This window comes from Hippichthys cyanospilos, chromosome 12 (genome assembly GCF_059441005.1).
Source record: "Hippichthys cyanospilos isolate Australia breed blue-spotted pipefish chromosome 12, RoL_Hcya_1.0, whole genome shotgun sequence".
Classification (NCBI taxonomy): domain Eukaryota; kingdom Metazoa; phylum Chordata; class Actinopteri; order Syngnathiformes; family Syngnathidae; genus Hippichthys; species Hippichthys cyanospilos.
In genome coordinates this window covers 1,188,153-1,209,802 of record NC_142380.1, presented here as the reverse complement: position 1 = coordinate 1,209,802, position 21,650 = coordinate 1,188,153, and the positions used below count along the sequence as shown (strand labels likewise).

The window sequence follows — 21,650 nt, the reverse complement described above, 5'->3', positions numbered from 1 at the left end:
TTTTTTTTTTTTTTCAAAAGAATCTCATTATCACCTCTCTCTAACTTGCCTCCTCAGACGGACATCCTGGTGTTAAGTTGTGACGTGATAACAGACGTGGCGCTTCACGAGGTGGTGGATCTTTTCAGGGCCCACGACGCAACGCTGGCACTGCTGATGAGCAAAGCCCATGAATTCACAGAAACGGTCCCGGGCCAAAAGGGCAAAAAGAAACCAGGTCACTCAAAAGCATCATATGTTCTACAATATTGTTTGTAGATTTGACGTTTTAAAGTGATTTCTATTCCAAAAGTGTGATCGCATGTGTTATTTGTTCCTCTGCAGCTGAGCAGCGAGATTTTGTCGGCGTGGACCAATCAGGCAAGAGGGTCTTGTTTATGGCCAATGAGGTGGATTTGGAGGACGGCCTATCGGTGAGGAAGTCCATCTTGAACAAGTAAGTGGATTTATCTTAGTACTTCACATTTTTATATTGGAAAAACTTGTTCACTGCCATCCCACCAAGAAAAAAAAAAAAAAAAAAAAAAAAAAAAAAAAAAGAATCCTTGACGTCTATAGCCGTCATTGGCAGTGAATGAGTTAATAACCGAACTGCTGCGGTGTGTATTCGTAGTGCACACATCTCAATTTCTGCTTTCCACTTCATTAGGCGACCAGATGTTTTGGGTTCTAATCAGGGTTTCTCTAGTTGGTGTGTGGGATATTTGTTACAGGAAGGGAACGTGAGGTAGGTTTTCATTTCCCCATCCTGAAATGCACGTTTGCGCGAGAGCAGTGTTTTGGGAGCTCGTAAATACTTCATGGAGCCGAAGCCACTGTAAATTCTGGAAAATGAGAGCGGGGTCCAGAGCAGCTGCTCGCTCAGACAACTCTTCAGCCGCTGTCCTCACACACGCACACTCGCATTCATATTTTGCATAGATGCACACTCTTCTTTACAGAAATGCTTCCGAAGCACACACACAAATTCATGCGAGGTAACATGGTGCTGAAAAGTAGGGGTGTGCCCAAAAAAATCTATTCTCATGAGAATCGTGATCCTCATTTACTACAATTTGAATTGATATAATATGTCCATCAATCAATATATTAAAAATGAAATTGATACGATTCCTCTCGGCTTCCGTTGGAGGCGCACGTTTTTCCACGTCGTAATTTTGAACTGCAATTTACTGTGAATAGACTATAGTAATAGTAAATATAGGAAATACAGTAAATATAGAATAGTAAATATTTTGTTCTATCTTTTTTAGTGATAACATGTATTTCATTTTTGTTTCAAAGTGTTTTATACTATAAAAGAAACACAATTCGTAGCTATCTTCAAAGCGTAGCAGCTGTCCACATATTGTTTTTGTGGAAAAAGGCGTGTTGTTTACACATCACAAATTAGTACATGTAAAATGAAATGTTTCTCTTTGTTGTTTTGTTTTACAAAGCAGACTGAGGTAGTATGATGATTCTTTGCACTTTGAGGCAAAAATAATTTCAACCAAATCGTTTTGAATCAAAAGTATTTCGATGTTAGGAAATCAGAGACTAATTTCCGGAGGTTGGGATTTCTACAAGCCACTTGTGGATAGTTTATGTGGAGCAGGACTGTTTTACACATCAGTTTCCCCCCTTAGCCACTGCGCCCATCAAAAGCACATGCACATTTTTATCATCAGTTTTTTTTTCCCCCCTTCCTTTTTAGTGCGCTCACTAAAGGTTTGTCCGCCATTTGTAATATTTATTGGCCTTTCACTAAATGTCCTAGATTGATGAATGGGAGGTCGGGGGATTATCAATCAAATTAAATCATAACGATTCATTGAGGGTTACTGCAGATCTGTAATTTCAATACCAGCCATTTTCAGATGCCCTTAAAGCTTGAAATAGTTTTATACAAATATAAATAAAGAACCAGGATTGAATTTCTGCACACAGCAGCTCACAGGTAGCATCCTCTAATAAAGGAGGAAGGGTGGGATCGCATTACTGCATTGATTTGTCTGTCACTCATTCTCAAAATGTCACTGGGGTATTATTTTGTTTTGTTTTTCTCTATGTCAATATTCATTTTTCATTCAATGAGGTGATTTAGGAGGCTTGATTGCTAGAATGTCCGATTTGGCATACATATCAGCCCCGGCTGCCTTGTCTTATTTCCCTCACTTGGCGCTGAACTTTTTTCTACATGTTTATTTCATTACGTTACACAGGCAAGGATCTAGCCCCGTTTCCGGATCATCAGCATGCCAAGTTATCCTTGTTCCACCAGCAGTGGACCATGTGTGGGTTTAAGCTGCGTCAGATATGGGCCTCAGAATAAAATGCATTAGACTATCTCGGCATTAGGGGAATCACAGGCATTTTTATTTTGCAGGCCGTAACCAAAAATCCAAAATAAGCCCCTCAGCCTTGTTGGCTGAGCCGAGGAAACCTGACTAATGAGGGTATTAGCATTCTCCAACATCCGACTCACCATGCATTTCTGCTTACAACTAAAGTATACATCACATCTTGTCTGAGCGAGGGAGCCGCGGCTCTTCTGTCCCGCCGAGGATTGTCGAAAACTTCGATAGCTGTCGTGATTCCAAGAATTGTGTCACGCTTGCCTGCTGAGGGATGAAATACCTGGTTCTTTCCAACAGAAACCTCCGTCGTGACCACAAGGCATGTGGCTGCTTGTGATGCAGGGAACCCCCCCCCCCCCTTTATTGCACTTTATCGTTCGTGCCATGAATTTTTAGGATGTATCTTTTTTTTTCACATTTTTATGTTCGTATTGATGGGTATTTTACTGGGTGCTGCGAGTAAAGTCGTGTACCTTCGCTGTAATGGCACATTATCCTGCAACTTACCTGGCAGCATTGAAGACTCAGAGCTGCCAATTGTTGCAGATTGTCCGTATTTTGCTAAGCAAACTTATGAAAGCGGCACCGTTCCGAACAGAGCATGTACTGTTCTTGAAAATGATATGAAATGAAAAGTCCAAAGTTAGCTGGAACCTAAAGATGAGACTCAACACAAGAATATTCACAAAAAATCAAATATTCTGTCGATAATTTCGATGTCTCCTTGACAACACCCTGTTTCAGCCACTTGTTCTGATGAAATTGAGTCGCAGTGGAAGCTAGCGGATGAGTCCAAAGTTAGCGTATTTCTCAGAGTCTGCATATTTTATATTTTGATATTTTCTCCGCCTGTCTGTGATGAACAGCGATGTCACAAACGAGGTGTCCAATTTCCAAGAGGCTCACCCAGCACACCTGCGTAATATCTTATGAAAAAACGACATTGAAAACGCCCACAGAGCAAGACTTTGTGCGCACACGCACATGTGGTTTTATGCTTTCGGAAGTAGCGTCCGACAGAGGAACACACGCCGTTTGATTGATGGCATTCGCTTGTAAAATATGTGTGACCAAGCCATCCTCCCGGGTCACACTTGTCAAACTGCTCGGTGGTTTTGTTTTTATCATGGATACTAATTTTGCCGGACAGGATATGATGAAGTTGTTCTTGTTTCGTCCCAGCAGTAAAAATTCCTCACTAATGGTAGTCCCTCAGAAATTGCATGCCAATGAAAGATAGATACTGTTGCTTAACCAAAGTCCCAAAAAAAGAAAGAACTTAACAAAGAACTATAGTTAATCCATGACCCAATGTCTGAGAAACCGCCTTCCCCTAAAATCAAGCGTAAAACCGACAAAATTTACATTTTCAATTTAGGTTAGAGCAATTTCTTCTTTTTGACCACTGATAGATAAGCTGTAAGTGTTTTGATTTGTTAAAACACCACTAGGCGGTAAACGTATCTTATAAAGCATTCTACCACTTGTGCAAAATCGCCATTTCATGATTTAGCTCATTTTCAAATCATCAATTAGTTAAAATGACAATGGGATGAATCTGATTCATTGCCCAGCCGTAAGATGTCAACTTGTCTTTATCTTTAGACAGCCACCTTTCTGCAGCAAGTAGTGTTGCCGTAAAGTTCAGTACATTCATTTGAGATCCCAAAAATATTTGCGAGCGGAGACAATGACTTGATTTTGGGAGATTTTCGATCTTCATGGTGTATATTTAATATTTTTCTTCATTTAAATTTGGTGGGTTGTTAGCAACACTTTTCTCTGACTCGTATTGTTCTGTTAATTTAAACATTTATACTCATCAATCGCGTGAATACTTGTGATTATGTTTTTAGTACTGTAAATCATTCAAACCAGGCAATTATTTTGTCTATTTTTTTTTCTTTGTCAGCACAAATAGTTGCAGCTCTTCCGTCACAATTAATCGCAACGCTCAGATCTCAGACGAGCAGTCAGGCTTGCGGACATGGCGCATAAGTCATTTTCAAGTGTCGGGACTTGCCAGACATTCTTTGGTTCTGTTTTGGAAATGAAAATCAAGGTTTTCGTGTTAAAGCTCCACTGTGAACAGCGAACCGCCATGTCTGCTTTTCATTTAGTCCAAGCTGCATGATTGTTCCTCGGTAATGAAACGCAGTCCTTTCAAATCAATAGCTTCCAACCCAAAAGAATCTCAAGAAGTAACACAGCGTATTTGGAAAATGAAATGTTTAGCAGGGAGCCCTATGTATTACGTGGTAAAAGTTTGGCGCCGTCTCCCTCCACCACCACCCTGATGTTTTTTTTTTTTTTTTTTTTTTTAACGATCTAATAATTGAACGGGGGGTAGGAGAGGAGTCTGGCATAAAGGGGTGAGGGTGGATTTGTTTATTAAAGCCCGAAGGATGACTTGCTTTTCTTTGGCTCTCGCTTCATAAATGTCATGGATGTTTGTGTACAAACCCCCCACTGACATAAAACTGTCTCCCCACCGGGCCACCGCCTCTTGGAAAAGGGGCCGACCTCGACGCAGGACAACACACGGATACGATCGCCCTTTTGACTTCGATGTCTCGAGCCGTGTCTCGCTGATGTGATCTGAGCCAGTTGTTGGCAAAAAAGTTACACTAACACCTAAGAAACATACTTGGCTTTGAATCTACCACCGTGATGACTAACATTAAAATGTATGCACCGTATTTTGAGGTACAATGATTCCCGTAATTCCCCCAAATATAAGGTGCACTTTTTATTTCAAAAATGAAGGATCAAAGTATGGTTGCGTCCTATAAGGTAACTTAAAAATTTGCTTTTTTTTTTCGACATCATTCAAGGAAAATTGATCTGTAAGGCACATAATCTGAGTTTTGACGCACAGCTGTGCATTTTCATATCGGCCGTATTTTTACTTAAAATAATTACCGTAATGGGACAAGCTAGAGCAGGAGGACGTCAGTTGGCTTTTAGCATCAACTGCCCGTTGCTGTTAAGAGCAGTCATGTTAGCTGAGGTTGTTGTGGCATTATTTTCAATAGAAGACGCAAACTGACCGAAACCAACGTCTGTTTGAACTCATTCACTCGTTGTGCCCACTCCTACTGATTCCTGTCCCCCTCTCTTTCTCTCCAGACATCCAAGGATGCTTATCAAAACAGGCCTGGTGGACGCTCACCTTTATTGCATGAAAAAAGCAGTGGTGGATTTTCTGACAGACAACAAGTGAGTTCATTGAGTTTCCTTCCCGTTTAATCTGAAATATTCCTTGTATAAATGAACAGACTGGCATACAAAACACTGAGCAGACCGGAGTGCGCAATCAGTGTTTAATCTGTAGCAAATGTTACCTAGTGTGTGAGGTTTTGAAAGGTCCCGTTAGCAGGGTATTCCACCGAGGTGTTAATTTGTTTAACAACGTGTCACTGAGGCAGGCTATAAGGCCTTTAGCCTGTGAAATGGAGCGGTGTCACCTGGCCGCCCACCGCTCCAAACCAGTGGCGGGACTGCCTCCAAACCTGGAGCGCTTGGACTCCGTTTTGGAAATATGTATTCAAGAGCTTTCATTATTCAGCTGAAATCAACTCGTTTTATTTTACACCGCTGTAATGTGTGTGTGCTTGATGATGGAGGAAAGTTTTTTTTTTAATCCTTTTTTTTTTCTCAAAAATTGCAAACATTCGCATTTATTTTTCCTATTATTTTTGTCATTTGATTCTATTCATGTCTTTTTCAAGTCTCACCTATGTTGTATTTTGTCCTTTCCATATTTAACATACAAATGGTCTTACATTTTACTCAGTTTTATTTACCGTAATTCCCCAAATATAACACACTTTTTTCTCCTTTGTTCACAAACAGGAATATTTTTAAACACAAAAGGAAAAAGGTATTATGTTTCCAGGTGATTCAATGAATTCAATTCAATTAAAACTTACGGTTATGAACACGAGAAAATATAAAGAGGATGAAATATCTTCTGTTTTGCTCCAGTGTTGACATATTGGCCAAAGTGTTGGTGTGTCTTATACACGCTAACATAGAAAATATGAGAATTTGGCCCCAAAATTAAGGGTGCGTCTTAAAGACAGGTGCGTCATATATTTGGGAAATGACAGTATTGTCTTTTCACATGACATGCTTGTTCATTTGATTCAAGAGAATTCCACACACACATTCGTTCACATTCTTGCATTCAAATGTAGTCATTCAGCTTTCAGCATTCACACACAATATCTCTTTGTTTTAACATCCCTGATTATTTCTGGATTTTGTTCAAATTCCATAATTAGTCCCAAGAACTATTCTGTTTGGTCATTTCCAAAATAAACGTGGCAAATACTGCTGTGAGTTGGAAATTTTGAAAAATAACAACAGAAACGGGTCGCTCATAAGCGTGGACGTTTACCAGAAATCAGTAAGCCGCTTGTAGTCACAGCAAACATCACTCGAGGAATTCATCCTTTGGCCGCTTGGCCAAAAGACACAAGTGCAATGAAATTCCAGCAGCCAAACACTTTTTTTTTGCACCAGCTTCATGAAACAAAATCTGCTTCTCCAGATCCGCTGCCATTCCAAAACTAATCTTGCGCGGCCAAGTGATTTAAATAAAGCAATAATTTGCCAGCCTTCACATCTTTATATGCAGTCGCTATATATCTTTTTGTCATTCTCTGCTCCCTTCGTTTTTCTTTTCCTCCACGTTCCTCCTCCTTACTCTCAAGAAGACATGCACACAGTAACTGTTGTTTTTCTCCTGTCATTCAAATGTAAATTCTAATCTCCTCCTTTAAATGAAAGTAAGGGAGAGTGTGAGTGGGGTGCAGGGTGTTGGATAGGAACAGCGAGAGAGAGAGAAAAAAAACTTCTGCAGTTCATCCTTACCTGCTCATGAAAGTCAGAAGATTTATTTGGATATAAAAAAGGTTCTCCAAATCAGCTGTTTATTCGAAATGTTAATCTGCAGTATTTTACAAACTCTAGAGAAGTCCTCAGTTGAATTTCTATGCTAAAGATGGTGTTACATAACAGTAATGTTGTCAACAAATGCACTTAAATTTAGTTGGACTTCACAGAGAGAAAAAATGTCTACTCCCTTCCCTTAACTCTTTCAGCGCCAAGCTCTATCAGAAAAGGCGACCCGCTGATCACATCTTTCGCAGCTATCCAGAGCAACACACCCATCGAATGGTCTCTACAGTGCTCAATAAGCTTAAAATTAGGAGCACTGGCCGCGAGTGTCATCACTCTATTCATAAACTAACAAAAAAACATAGTCACTGGCAGAAGTATTTTACATGATGACAATTCTTGTCGTTGTCAAGGAAAGCGTTAACTTTTTCCAAGACTAGATAAATGAATGGCAAAGTAATGACAATTCCCTCATGACATGATTGCTAAACTAGCGCTCCTCCTCTTGACTGCAGATCCATTTCATCAGTCCGTGGCGAGCTGGTGCCATATTTGGTGCGCAAGCAATTTTCCAAAGCAAGGAGCGGCCCAAAACCCAAAGATGACACTGACGAGCAGAGCCAGAAGACGATTGACAACTCTACAAACAATGGTTAGCATCAAAAGAGCACTGTTTCCTCTTAATGTCATTCTTCTTTGCTCCAAATCAACTCTGGACTGCGTTTGTTCGACTGTATTAACAGATGCCTGAAATGAATCGTGTGCATTCGCGGTCATTTGGACTGATTCAAAGAGATTTATTGTCACATGTATAGCACGAAACCACACAGTGAAATTCTTACTCTGTCCACCTCCCAGGCAGACAGGCCAATCATTGAAGGTGTACCTTGTAATGCGGAAAATGCGGTAGGTCTTTTTTAGGCACCCTAAAGTAATACAGTCAAGAAAAAGTAGTGTTACTTGACAAAAGGGCAAAAGGGAGTAAGTACATCACTGGAAAAAGTTTGAAAACCACCGATATAATCGGTCGTGACTTCATCGCGCTGTCTGACGGTTGCCGCAAAGTCACTATTACCTCAGCAGCCACCTCCGGATCAAAACGTTCGATCCGGCACACTACTTGAATTCGATCAGTAACGGCTGCTCGGCCCCTCACCCCTCCCCTCCCAGACCTTCTCATCTCATCGCGCGACGATCGTCTCCTCCAGCTGGCCCAGGAGCGCTCGTGCTGGAACGACCACCACGGGGACATGAGCGAAGCGTACCACGGAGGCAAGCTCCGCTGCTACGTGCACATCATGGAGCAGGGCCTCTGCTACCGCGTCAACACGATCGCCGCCTACATCGAGGCCAACCGCCTGGTAAGCCGCGGATGACAAGATCAACGTTTCACATGTTCTTCATTAATCCCGCTCGCTTCTTTTTTCCCCTGCAAGGTTCCCAAGCTTTTATTTGAAGAGCCAGCAGTCCACCCTTCTGCCGTCATTTCAGAGCGATGTCAGGTTTGTGTCTCTCCGCTGGTTCCTGGTCAGTTGGGCTTGTGTTAATTGTCCTCAGATGCGCAGATGATCTCACAGTTTATATTCGACTTTGATGAGGATTACACATGTCCGATGCGCGCCTGACTATGAGTAATGGCCGCGTGCGCTATCGTTTGCTCAGATGGGATCCGACAGCATGATCGGGCCTCTGTGTCAGATCGCCGATAAGACATCAATAAAGAGGTCCACCATTGGAAGCGCCACCACTGTTAAGGAGAAGGTCAGAGTAACCAACTCCATCATCATGCACGGGGTTACCATAGAGGAGGGGTGAGAAAACACACACACATTCATTTATTGGCTTTCAAGTTAGCTCACAAATACACATTTAGAAAGAATTCTGCCCTCCAGGCACTTTTATAGTTTAGGTCTTAATTGTAACCTTAAATGGTTGTGCAAGATTCAGATGGTACACGCTTACTCTGCTTAATAATGATTTCAATTTTGCTCTTGTTGCCAAGACACTGTTAACACTCAGAACTTCAAATTATATGGTCGTTTTTTTCCACGTGTGGCTTCTTAATGCCCCTGTATCAATCACACACACCGTTTATAGCTTTACGAAATGAGTATGAATGCTGAGGATTACTAGCGGGCCGGGTTTATTCTCATAACCTGTTTCTCACCGTGTTATGACATTCCTTATTTATATGGCAAGTAAATTCTCATAACATTAAGACTTTTGTTTTGTAATTAGCATTTTCTCTCTTTTTATTCAATTTTTGTGTTATTTTATTTATTTATTTATTTTATTTAAACTATGAAACGCACCAACCTGCCCCATCACCGCTCACTTGCATGCACAAAATATGATTTGGAAAAACAAGATACAAAAATTAGCAGCTAAATTGAGAGAATGGGCAAAGCGTTGTCAGTCACACTTGAAACGTTTAGTAGTTGAGTGGTAAGAATTCAAGTTTGAAATCGGAAAATGTTGACCGCCGGTGTGTGCGTTTATGTCAGATGCCGCGTAAATGGGAGGCGTGGCAGTTTTTATTTTGCACGCTCGGCGGGGTCGAACAAGGCGCACCGGGCCCACAAAGCGTCTATTGGTGTGCGACCAGCCAGAGGCCAGCTCCAAACAAACAGCGAGCTGCTGAAGTGGAGCGCACAACATCTCGATATCTCATTTGACCGCTAATTTACTTGGCCACACCAGGATTCCCACTGCTTATGGAATTTGCAGAACACTGTGAACCTTTGTTAATTCCACACAGTAAAATCCTGCGCCATTTAGGAAATGCGGTAGTGGAAGTCTGCCGAGCACATCTGAAAAACATGTTGGATTTTGAGATATCAGGGTTTTTTTTTTTTTTTATGTACACATCTTCAGAGATATACACATTTTATTTTGGTAAAACTACATACCATTTCATACCATTGATACTTCAAATAGTACTTATTATTGCCGTAGCCTTCTGGATAAATGCCCTAACATTGCAACATTATATTGTAGAGTATTATTCAAACGGGTTCTGCTCGGCAAGAGTGTGAAATTCAAATGATTTTGACCATTTTAAACTAAACTCTGTCTCAAAACAATTATTAGAAATAATCCCCGTGGAACATTCAGACTTATTTTTTCTTTAACAAATATTTGTCTGTTTCATTGTAATAAAATGAGAAGCATCCTGGCTTTTCATCTCTATCCGAAATCGGGCACCTATTTTGTCCGTCACAAAGTTTCGGTTCAGTAGCTTTTGCATAATCTTAATCGCAAACAACCAAGCACAACAAAACCTTCTTTGCCGAGGTAATGAGTGAATCAAACCACGCTGGGATCATCTGTTAGCCTGCACATATTTCACTGATGTCATCATGATGCCAAGTCACTCATTCGTGCAGCTGCAACAAGAAAGCGCTTGTACTGAAAGGAGCAGAAGCTACTGTAAGAATTCAACGTCGATTAATCGGAAAGAGATTCATCTTGGCCTGAAGTCGGGATCTTTAAGGAATAGTCCACTCATTCTTTGCTTATTGTAATGCCTTTAATCATTTGATGACAAAAAGTTTTTCATGCACAATTAATGCTTTTAATAACTCATTTCGCCACTGGCTGTCAACTGAAAATGGCATTACGTGCGCAGTGCTCAGGTAACGACCAATCACAGCTCAGCTTGTGAATGACAAGTGTGTGAGTGACAATGTGGGTCCATATACAACTTAACCATTGAAAGAAGGGATGGATGGATAGATGGATAATTGGATGGATTTCAGCCATGCCCCAAACAGATGGCATGGCTCAAGTCTGAAAAAACATCCCCTCGCATGCGCCAACAAAAATACATAGAACATTTTGGCACAAAATTGCACTGTTCCCGTCATGGTGTTCAAAACCATGAGTTGAGACTTACTGATACCTGCGGAAACCCTGCTAAAACATCTTGACGTATCCCCAGGGGTACACGTAACCCCATTTGAGAAGCGCTGCTTTGGTGCACCTATTCAAAGGCCCCACTTCTTTTCTTAGTCCCTCCTTTCTTTGCGCCGAGGCCTTGACGCCATTTCTCTCCCGTCTGCGCGGCGCTTCTAAAAACCTCCCGAGTACCCCGGCCAGCATGGGGACCCTCATCGCGGCCACGTAGGCCGCACGCACAAAGGCATGAAAGAGCGAGCGAGAGAGCGAGAGGGAGATGCCAAAGGAAGCTCGACTCTGGGGAGAAAATTGCAATTCTTTCCTTTCTTTCCTTGGGGGACATAAGAAGGAAGGAGAAAGAGGGATAGAAAGAAAGAGGGAGCCGGTATGAGCGGATTAGCAGACCCCGGCCATGTCGGCGAAAGCCCTCGCATTTCTGCCTTCTTTGTTTGGAGGCTGACCACAGCTTGTTGACAAAGCGCTGCGTGTTTGGGAAGGGGGATAGTAGGGGTCAACTTTACAGGGGTGGGGTGGGGGGGGGGGGGTGACAGGAGGTGGGGGTTTGCTGTGTGTGTGTGAGCGAGAGAGAGAGAGAGAGAGAGAGGATGGGGTGGTCATGGCAAGGAGGAGCCCTGGTGTTAGTAATTAGTGGTGTTTCAGCTTTGAAACTTCTTTGGTGGTCTCTCGCTCGCCCTCTCTCACTAATGTTACAAAACCGGCCTTCTTGTAATCTCCAAGCACCGCCGGCAGCACCACCTCCGTCTTCTTTCCTGGCTTAAGCACCTGAATAAAACGGGCCAATACAAACCTGTCTGTTTGGGAGCTACAGAGGGCCAAGTGTGTGTGCGTCACTGGCCGAGCAAGACCAACATGTGTTCGCCGCCGCTCTCCCCGAGCTACCCGATGCGCGTTCCCCATCCCGCACCTTTCGCGCGCGCACAACCTCCGGGTTCGGCCAACAACACCGTCTGTGTGTCCTCTCCAGAAAATTTTATGGCCACGCTTTGGCTGAAGGCGAGCGCGCACGGCGGCTTGGCAGGTGCGAGCTACAGCCCGGCCGCGTCCTAAAACGCCCAACTTTGTTGTTGTTGTTTAATATAAATGCTAATGTCGGCTCATTCCGCACTGCGGGGATCCTCCGAATTGAAACGTTCAAAGCAGGTGAACGGCGTGGACAGGCCTGACGTTCCGTTAGCCTGCGGCGTGGCACCGCATCAGTGGCGGCGCCGGGTGGAAAGCTGCGGTCCCAGGCTGAATGCTTGGAACTATGTGTACCTGGGCACGTGTACACGTTTTTTTTTTTTTTGAGGGATTAAGCAGATCTGATCTTCTGCGGGCGCATGAAACAGTAAAGTGGAGAAATTCACATCACAGTGAAAACCTTTCTCAACTGCGGGTTTTAGTGCTGGGATGAACTTTTATCGGATTTTGCGGTCCTTTTCAATACTGTGAAATACTTTTTTAACCAGCCTAATGAGGGCAAAGCATTTTTGGATGGAGAGTAAAAAACAAAACAAAACAGTCCTGTCACATGAGTGTGTGATTTCATAGACCTGAGAACTACCATAGTATTTTTTAAAGTGTTCTGTTCCTGTCACAGCATTAAAAATCAACAACAAAATTGTCAATCGTTGAGTAACCCCCCACAATGAAAGTCTCTAGTGTTGACCGGTCTGTGATGAATAAAAAAATTGGGGACCCTTGGACTAAACATTGCCTCTGCTGGTTGCATTCTTGTACTGCACTCCATTTCTCCCACGATTAAATACGAATTTCTGGCTGAAACAACAAATAAAAGAAAAAAAAGCATGATTAATGTTTTAAATGTCATTTTCCAGGTGCAACATCCAGGGAAGCGTGATCTGCAGCAATGCTGTCATTGGCCGAGGCTCAGATCTCAAATACTGCCTGGTGGGAAGCGGACAACGGATCGAACCCGCAGGTGAAACATTAAAGCACATAAGCACAAAAAAACACAAAATATTTTATGGTTCTGTTTTTGTTTTGTTTTTTATTAAATGAAAAACACTTAATGCCTCAAATTATTTAACATTTTTACAGATAATCACTCTAAAAACACTTAGATTAAAATTAACCCAAATTGTTAACTACATATATGACTACACTAATAATAAACATAGTGATTTTTTTTTTTTTTATTTAATTGTTGTTTTGTACAAACAACTCAATTTGGAATTTAGTCCAGTTCCTCACTTTGTCCAAACATTGGGTCTTTTGTTTGACCCAACAGTTTTTACAGCATAGGTCTTTAAATCAAATAAATGATGAACAAAGCCCAAACTTGGTTTTAGTTTATGGCTTATTTCTTTTGACAAATATTAGTAACCCACAAAACAACGCAACAAACGTATGTTGTTATTCATTTGAACCACCTTTTTGGGTTAAACAAATAACCCAAGAAGTTGTCAGTCTCTTTTTCTCCCAGTGTAAATTTAACCAATGCAAAATGCCTAAATGTGATCATCCATCGAAAAAAAAAGTCATAGACAAAATTGAAATTTCCTCAAGTATAACGTACGCAGGGGGCGTTAGGAAAGCCGGCCATGGAAAGACTTTTCTTTTTGTCTGTATGATCAAGCGATTGGATTTTATTTCTTTCATTTTCTTAATCCTCTTGTAGCCAAAGTTAGATGGGAGTATGCGTGCGTGTCAGCGAACGTGTGTTTGTGTGCGTGCGTGTCACATTGATGGAAAGGTTAGAGAGCAGGGCCAGAACAGGACCACCCGGAATTCAACAGCGGCGCCCTCCAGCCACGTTCAGCGCACGCATGCACGTTCAGAAAACGGGCCGCCGCGCCACCTAATTGCCCCAACGATAGGGCGCTTCCACAAACGCCTAAGGGAAAATTTCCAATCATTAGCATTTTGAATGCAAATTTGATATCTTTACGAATTTGATCATTTATATCCCAAATTCTTGTATCTCAAAATAAGCTTTTAGACTCATATGAAACCAGGCAATCGTCTATTCAATATTAGTTCATGAACATGAACTCTTTCAGTGCCAAGCGCCCTAAAAGGCGACGCTTAGCGCCAGCCGATTTCGAACATCGTGACGCGTCTTTACAGAATATCTTGTTGCGCGACTACGTAGACATTGGCCGTATCACATGAACGATCGGATTCCATTCTTTACCTAGAAGAAGAAAGTAAGATTCTACCTCATTCAGTTCTTTAGTAGTCGCTGTTTAGTGACGCCAAGCTATTTTGGTCAAAAAGAGAAAATGAGCTTTTTTGTGAAAAGATGTGTTTTTGATGGCAAAATAACAGTTTGTGTTTATTTAGCCTGCAAAAAAAAAAATCTCAAGCATTGACCGGTCCGTGTGATGAAAATGTCGGGGACCCCTGCTCTAGAGTGCCAAGCCTAGCTTTTATCCCTTTGACGTGCACAACAGGATCCGTACTGCAGTATTAAATAAAGCTGAAATGTTCACACAATCGTTCAAGCTAGTATTATAGTATGATGGCTTATGCGGCTATTGTCCGTCTTTTTGATGAATGTCTTATTGTGCTAAAAACGTAGGTTCCTTTCGGGTTTGTTTTGAGACCGTCTGCAGAGTGCAGCAAATCAGAAAGTGTGTGTTTTGGCAGACTCGCAACTACTGGCAAAGCTAACATGATATCATGCTAGAAACCTGCTTGCATAATTGGAGTGTGTAAAAGCCAAGCAGCCAAAGTTCTGTCAGACAAAGACAAAGCTTCATCTTTTGTCTCTTTAACGGCCCGTACGGCGGTTCAGTCCATGAAATATTTATTTTTGTTGCGTCAAGACGGACGCGGCAGTGTAAATCAAATCAGTTTTGTTTCCTAAAAGTCAGCTCAAAGTGCCACTCTATTAGAGAGCCCAACAAAAAAAACGTATTATTATTTTTTTAATAATAATAATAATAATGATTCCCACGGTGCCTGAGAAAAGTAACGGGTTCATGTAGTGACAGCAAGCGGTGGAGGCTGCTCAAGACATTACACTATCAGTACTTCCAAAGCTGTGAGGAGGCGAGGACCACCCAGACGGTTCGCCGCACACACACGCACGCACGCACCACTGTCAGGTGTTGATATTGGTGCATACACACTGTACCTCTGTGCCGTGTGCTTTGAAAACACACACAAACAGTGGGTGTGTTTTGTATAATTTTACGTTGCCAGTAACGTCTGTCAGTAAGCTGTCAGACAGACTGACTGCGTTTTGTGTCACCACGGGGTCATCCACCTGCACTACAGTTTATTTAACTGACCATTTTTCCCTCTGTGTTGGAAAGTTGAACAATTACAAAAGGACAATGTATTGAAAAAGTCACATTTTACGCCTGGGATTCATGCATCGTCGGCCACATGATTGAATGATTTGAGGGGGGGGTTGACAATACACATTCATATTTTTTTATGAATGTTGAAACAAACTAAATAGATGTGTAAGTAAATAAAAGGAAAAATAAGCTAACATTGAGTTCAAAAATAACTTTTTTCTTGTTTCAAAAAAATGAGCGTACAACCAAAAGTACATGGAATTTTGGTTGGGTTTTCTGCTGGTATGAGCAAATTTATGATTGTTTTTTTTTTTTTCCCAGCGTTTACTTACTATCTTTATAAATTAAGAGCAAATCAAATAGAACATGTTGCATCCTTTTGCTAGTGACTCACTCCTTTGGCAGAATTTTGTTTTCCCCCTTCTAAAATAGCGTTGCCTTGCGACTGATGATATTCAATGTTAGCATAAGTGCTACCAATGAAGATATTTCATTCACTTGTTTTTTTTTTGATCGTCGGTACTCCCAGTTTTATATTCTTCCAAATATCAGTCAAGCCCCAGTCATTACCGTTTGTACTTTTACTTGTTGAATGTGTGTCTTTAAGGGGTGTGACCATCTGCGACAAGAGCCCATCTAATGCACACTGATCATTTTTGTTCCAAATACGCAACAAGAACAAAATCCATCCGCTAAGTCAAGACGCGGCTTGCAGACAAATCGCGGCGCTAAACGGAGTAGCCGGGGTGTCCCGCGCCCCATTCGTCTTCCCATCCACGCAGCTGAGCACGAAGGCATTTGCGAAGAGATTCCTTCACACTCGGAGCCGCTTGGCGCGATCGGAACATTATTCTCCTTCGGCGTTTGCTTTGGACGGCTCCAGATGTTGAGGCCGGGAGGGCTGGAACGGAGGCGCGCGTAGCGTAGCCGCCGGCCGCGGGCGGCCAGACGTACTTTGGGCCGTGCTCTGTTTCCTTTGCGAGGTTCAGGTAGCAGGCAGCGTGAGCTCAGTCTTGCCGCGCCGCATCGCTTGCGCCCTTTCTTTTGCATCGTCAGCCTAATCCAGATCCCGTAATCCCTCAAATAGAAGACTCAGCGGGTGCGTCCCGGAAAGCAGAACTCGCCGGTCCGCGGCCCGGTACCGCTCCACGGATCAATTGTTACGGGGGCGCACAGTTCTAGGTCTGTGCTTTGTTTTTTGGGCCCACCTCCGGCTGCTGTCGATATTCCATTTTGTAGTGAGGAAGGACGGTGTGTCCACGTGTGTCTGTAGGTTGTCATTTCTTTGTAAGAGTGTTGTCGTTTATGATAATATTCCCAAAATGTGCGTTGATCCAACAGCTTGTGACTGTGGATAACATGCTAGTTAATGATAGCATGTTATCTAGTGCTGCCTTGTGTGCGTTTTGCTCGTTAGCATTTTTGTTTGTGCCTGGTATTTCCCTTTGCTACATGTTAGGGTTTTGCATTGAAAGGACTTATTCGCATCTCAGAAACGTTTTGTATCGAAATGAAAAGCATTTGTAATTCATTTATACGACTGATTCAATCAGTGTAATTTCTGTACGTGTTTGTACATTTTGAGGCGGCAGCATTTTTGCACTTGTCTGAGTCAGTGACGCACGAGTAGCCGGACGATATCGGTAAGGAGGAAAGAAAGCTTTGTAATAAATTGGAATTTCAAGTGCGTAAACTGCTTTTTAATCATGTTTGGTCAGCTGCTTGCTTGACTCTAGTTAGATCTCCGAGCGCCTACTCATTATAGCTACAGTGCTTCATTGGCCTAATATTAGATGAGCACTCGTCAAGGGTGTCAGCTACCCTGCATCCAAAAGTTTTTCATTTGTGATTTTTATTACTATTTTTAAAAGACGAGAATCCTCGTCCACGGCGCTGAAAGAGTTCACCTTGACGGTGATGGGGAAAGAAAAGGAGAGTTGAATTTTGTTTTCAGTCCAGTATCTGTACGAGCATCCAATTATTGAGTAGTCGCCAATACTGATACCAAGTACCGATACCACAAGTATGTTTGAGAGAGAAAATGAACAAGGTCCGTTTTCTTTAGCTTGCGCTACAACAAAAGATTTCATGAGGTTACAATTAAAACAGTGCATATTTTATCGGGGCAAAGTTCAGAGCTGAGCATATTCTATCAGGCCAAAGGTCACATTGACATCATTTCAAAGAAGTCCACCCCGTATTTTGTTTTTCCCCGCTATCACAGTTTGTCGTTTTGTGTGTTTAGCCGAAAGGACCAACGAGGTGATTGTCGGCACCGACCAGCTGATGGAGATCTGAGCGAGCTCACCTACCCGGAAAGCGGTGACGCACTTGGCGCACACTTTGCTAACTTTGCTTCAATAAAAAGTCAAATCCACTCAAGCCTCCTTATTTTGACATGGCTCATTTCTAATTGCCTTCTGCTTGACCATTGAGTTCCCCCGATAGCGCCGCACCGCGCCGCGCCGCGCTCCTCCTTCTGTGCGTCTCCCCCGTGTGTGTGTGCGTGCGTAGGTGTGTGTGTGTGCGCGCAGCTGTGAAAACCAGAGATGTCGAGCAAAAGCTGTGGGAGTGGTGACCACAATGGACCGGGGGGGTTCCGTTTATTTGTACACAAAAACTGGTGTATGTGTCAGATCTGGACCACCCAGCTCGATCCTGTATCAGTTAACACCAACACCCCGCCCTCACACACACACACACACACACACACACCTCGGAAGAGGAAGCCTACTCGTAGCCGACGCCTTTCTTCTCCCCCCGCCCCCGACCCCCCCTTTGCTGTCAGTAGATTTATTGCATCCCTTCGGCGAAGCGTTTCTTAAATTACAGGTTGGAAGTTCTTAAGACGGCACGGCCAAAGTTGTCTGCGTGAAAGCTTTGTGTTCACGCGGGATTCACAACGCTTTCTTTTTGTGTCTTATTAACTCTTTCGCTGCCAGGGGTTCTCTGAAAAGGCAACCCCTAAAGTGTTGGCCCATTTCGGGCATTTTGACGCAATTTTCAAGAAAGATTGGATTCCATTCTGTATCGACATATTCACTGGTTTAAAGGGAGAAATACAGAATGAAAATGAATATTCTTATTCTGTTTTTTTGTAACTACTGAGTTCAACCTCCAGTCCTGGAGGGCCGCTATCCTGCGGGGTTTCTAAATTTCTCTCTCAAACACACCTGGATCAAATGATTAGGATCGTTTTCGAGCTCCTGCAGAGCTCATGATTTGAATCTCCAAATTCCCGTCCTGCGGGGCTATATCCTGCGTCTTTTCTCTTTTTCTCTTCTCCACGCACCTAATTCAAAAAACGAGATCTCAAATCTGTCTGAAATCATTCGGTTTTGGCAGGGTTGGAAAAATATTGAAAAATCTATTTTATTCAGCTGTGCTTGAATAACTAAAATATCAAATAAAATATTTCAGCGGCTGATACTGGACAGGATGTAAAGCGGAGATCGATGCGGACACTGAGAAGAAGTAGGTTGGAATTGTAACTCTGGGTGGGTGGGGTGGGGGGGCCGAGAAGCTGGGTGGCTTCATGGCTTGAGGACCGTGAGCAAGGAGACAGCGAGGCAGCGGCCCACCCAAGTGGCACTCGCTCACAAACCTGCGTGTGTGCGACTGTGTGTCCGCGTGTGTGTGTTTGTTGCTGACCCTCACGTATTAGCACAACACTTCCTCAATTTGTCTTCTGTGTTCTCCGACCACAAATGAATTTCCTCCCCCCTTTTTTTTCCCGTCCACACGCTACCTTTCAAGATGACACCCCCCACCTCACCCCGTCCCTCCCTTCACACCCCCCCATCACCCACGCTGCCCACCTCCAACAAACACATAGCAACACCACCCCCGTCTCTTAACTTTTTTTTTTTTTTACAAGCCTAGTAGTTGCAACACTTGTGTTGTGTTGCTAACTGTGTGTGTGTGTGCGTGTGTGTGTGTGTGTTTCCATGTTCGGCATCCAACACACACACACACAAAGGCAGACGTTCCTGCCTGTCACAGCGGAGTCCCCCCCCCCAAGCTAATTAGCTAAACATTTGCAAGGCGCTTGATTGAGATGGCTCGGTCCGGAAAGTCACATGGCCAAGCGATTGACGCGCTCAGGTGGCCTTTTAGCTCCCGCGCGGGCGTCCAACTCCGGGCCCGGGGGCCAGAACCGGCCCTCCGCATCATTTGATGTGGCCCCACAAATTTGACTTCAAGTTTCTGGCTTAAATACTAAACTTGCTTCTTTTCTCTCCTTCCTTCCTTGCGCCCTTCCTTATTAATTCTTAACTTTACAAATATTGTTATGAGGTTTGTATTTTAGCCATTTCAGTGCACAATGTGGTTCTGATCCAAATTTGGCCTTGCTGGAGGTCGGAGCTCAACACGGGCCCCTTGTAATTGTCCTTGAATCAGACGTGAATGAATGTTGTGAATGGCCGTTATCGCAAAATGTTTGCCAACATTGCCTCACACACGCACACGCACGCACACACAGGCGGTGTGTTTTTAAGAGCACAGGTCCGGGTCGGCGCGGCCACCTGCTTGCCCCCCCCCCAACAATACCTCTGTTACAAGCGCACAAACAAAGAGTTGACAAAAAGTGCGTTTGTGGGGTTTTGTGTGTTTTTGGGCCCCAGAAAGGCCGCCATTCATTAGGGCCACAAAAGGCGCCAAAGAAATGCATTATCATAATTAATCTTGTGCTGAGGCTGTGGGTGGCAGCTCGGGCCTCTTCTCCCAGACTGACAAGAGGCGGCTTTTTTTTTAATGCAGGAAAAGTGTCGCCCGGGGTAACTTGTTGCCTTTTCATTGATATCGGGCTAATTGTAGAAAAGCACTTGTGTGTTCTTCTCTAATAAATGTGACGTGACATCAAGCGGAACACCCAAGATGACAATGTCACTCTTGCGAACTTTCTTCATTTTTATTGCTTAATTCCACCTTGATTTATCCGGCTAAGGCAACTGAGAACACCTTCTCAAGCGCCGTATTTTATCTTCGCCTTTTATGTGGCTTTCCGGTAAAATACCTCAACTCCCCAAATATAAGACGTTCTTTTCTTCCCCCAAAATGAAAGCCAAAAGTTGGCTTGCGTCCTATAAACGCTAACTTTTATTTTTTTTCCACACCATTCAGGTAAGATTGATCCATCAGACACATAAGCAGAGTTTTGATTCATTTTTATATCCGCTGCATTCTTTCTTACAATAATTAGCGTATTAATCGGACGTGTGTTTGCTGTTAGCGACCGGTGCCTGGTGCGGCTAACAGCAGCTCCTGTTAGCTGAGGTTGTTAGTTTCATTTCTTAGTTTCAATAAAAGAAGTGAGCAGACAGAACCAACGTCCGAGTCCAAACTGAGACCATCATGTAAATGTTATGATGTCGCCAGCTCGTTCAATGAAGAGTGCGCCGGTTAGAGAACACGGAAAGTTATTCCTTTTGCTTGGTTCATGGATTGCGATTTTTTGGTATATGCACACAATCATAAACTTGGCGCATGCTGCACAATTTCAGGTACTTATGATCAAACGAACTGGAGCTGCATCGCAAGGAAAAGGAACGACAATGGCTACTTTTTTCTCGTGCTTTGAACCCTGCGGTTTATACTGTAGTTCAATGCAGGTCACAGTCCGAAAAGTACGGCTTATGCCATAGATTTCAGACTATATGCCTCTACTTTTTTCTCGTGCTTTGAACCCTGTGGCTCATAGTTCAGTGCGGCTTTTTTTTACGAGGCAATCTCCCAGTAAACAAAGTGAGATGCTATCTTGATTCCCCTTTCTTAGCAAAATAAAGGCGTCGGAAGCTCGCGCGGCGACCGGACGCCGGAGCGATTTCGAAGACGATCCCGGGCGGACGCGCGCATTGACAAACGGACGGATGGATGGCGTCACCGGGGAGAGATGAAATGCAAACTTCTCTGCGGTAAGCCGTCGGGAGAAGCCGGGGAAAATAAGACCTGCGGGAACGATGGAAAATGCGGAGACTGAGCCCAGAGCCCATGTGGGGCGCAGGGAGATTCTTGGGTGGTTTGTATATGGAGGATATCTGCGTAGCGCACGGTCATCGCAGACGCTTTATTTATCCAAGGCCTCCAGGCCGGGCCTCGGACCTCCCTGAGTTTGTTAGGCTTGAAAGGGGCCCCTAGCGCGCAAGCCAATTCCTCGCATTCCACTTCGGCTCCCGTTTCCAGCCGCCTGTTTCCCTCTGCCGCTCAAACCCGGGCCCGAAACCCAAAAGAAAAATGG

General features: G+C 43.4%; 1 protein-coding gene across 4 annotated transcripts in view; it reads left to right on the top strand.

The window, feature by feature from the left end:
* eif2b3 (eukaryotic translation initiation factor 2B, subunit 3 gamma) overlaps window positions 1-17,789 on the top strand; it is a 40,255-nt gene extending 22,466 nt beyond the window's left edge. For all 4 annotated transcript variants that reach the window (XM_088430185.1, XM_088430184.1, XM_088430183.1 and 1 more), the window contains 9 exons: window positions 58-217; window positions 325-436; window positions 5,469-5,558; window positions 7,760-7,896; window positions 8,415-8,605; window positions 8,681-8,746; window positions 8,907-9,055; window positions 12,980-13,083; window positions 17,658-17,789. In XM_088430185.1, the coding sequence (XP_088286311.1) occupies window positions 58-217; window positions 325-436; window positions 5,469-5,558; window positions 7,760-7,896; window positions 8,415-8,605; window positions 8,681-8,746; window positions 8,907-9,055; window positions 12,980-13,083; window positions 17,658-17,710 (1,062 nt within the window). In that variant the 3' untranslated portion in view covers window positions 17,711-17,789. The remainder of the gene's footprint in view (window positions 1-57; window positions 218-324; window positions 437-5,468; window positions 5,559-7,759; window positions 7,897-8,414; window positions 8,606-8,680; window positions 8,747-8,906; window positions 9,056-12,979; window positions 13,084-17,657) is intronic.
* The last annotated feature ends 3,861 nt before the right edge of the window (window positions 17,790-21,650 follow it).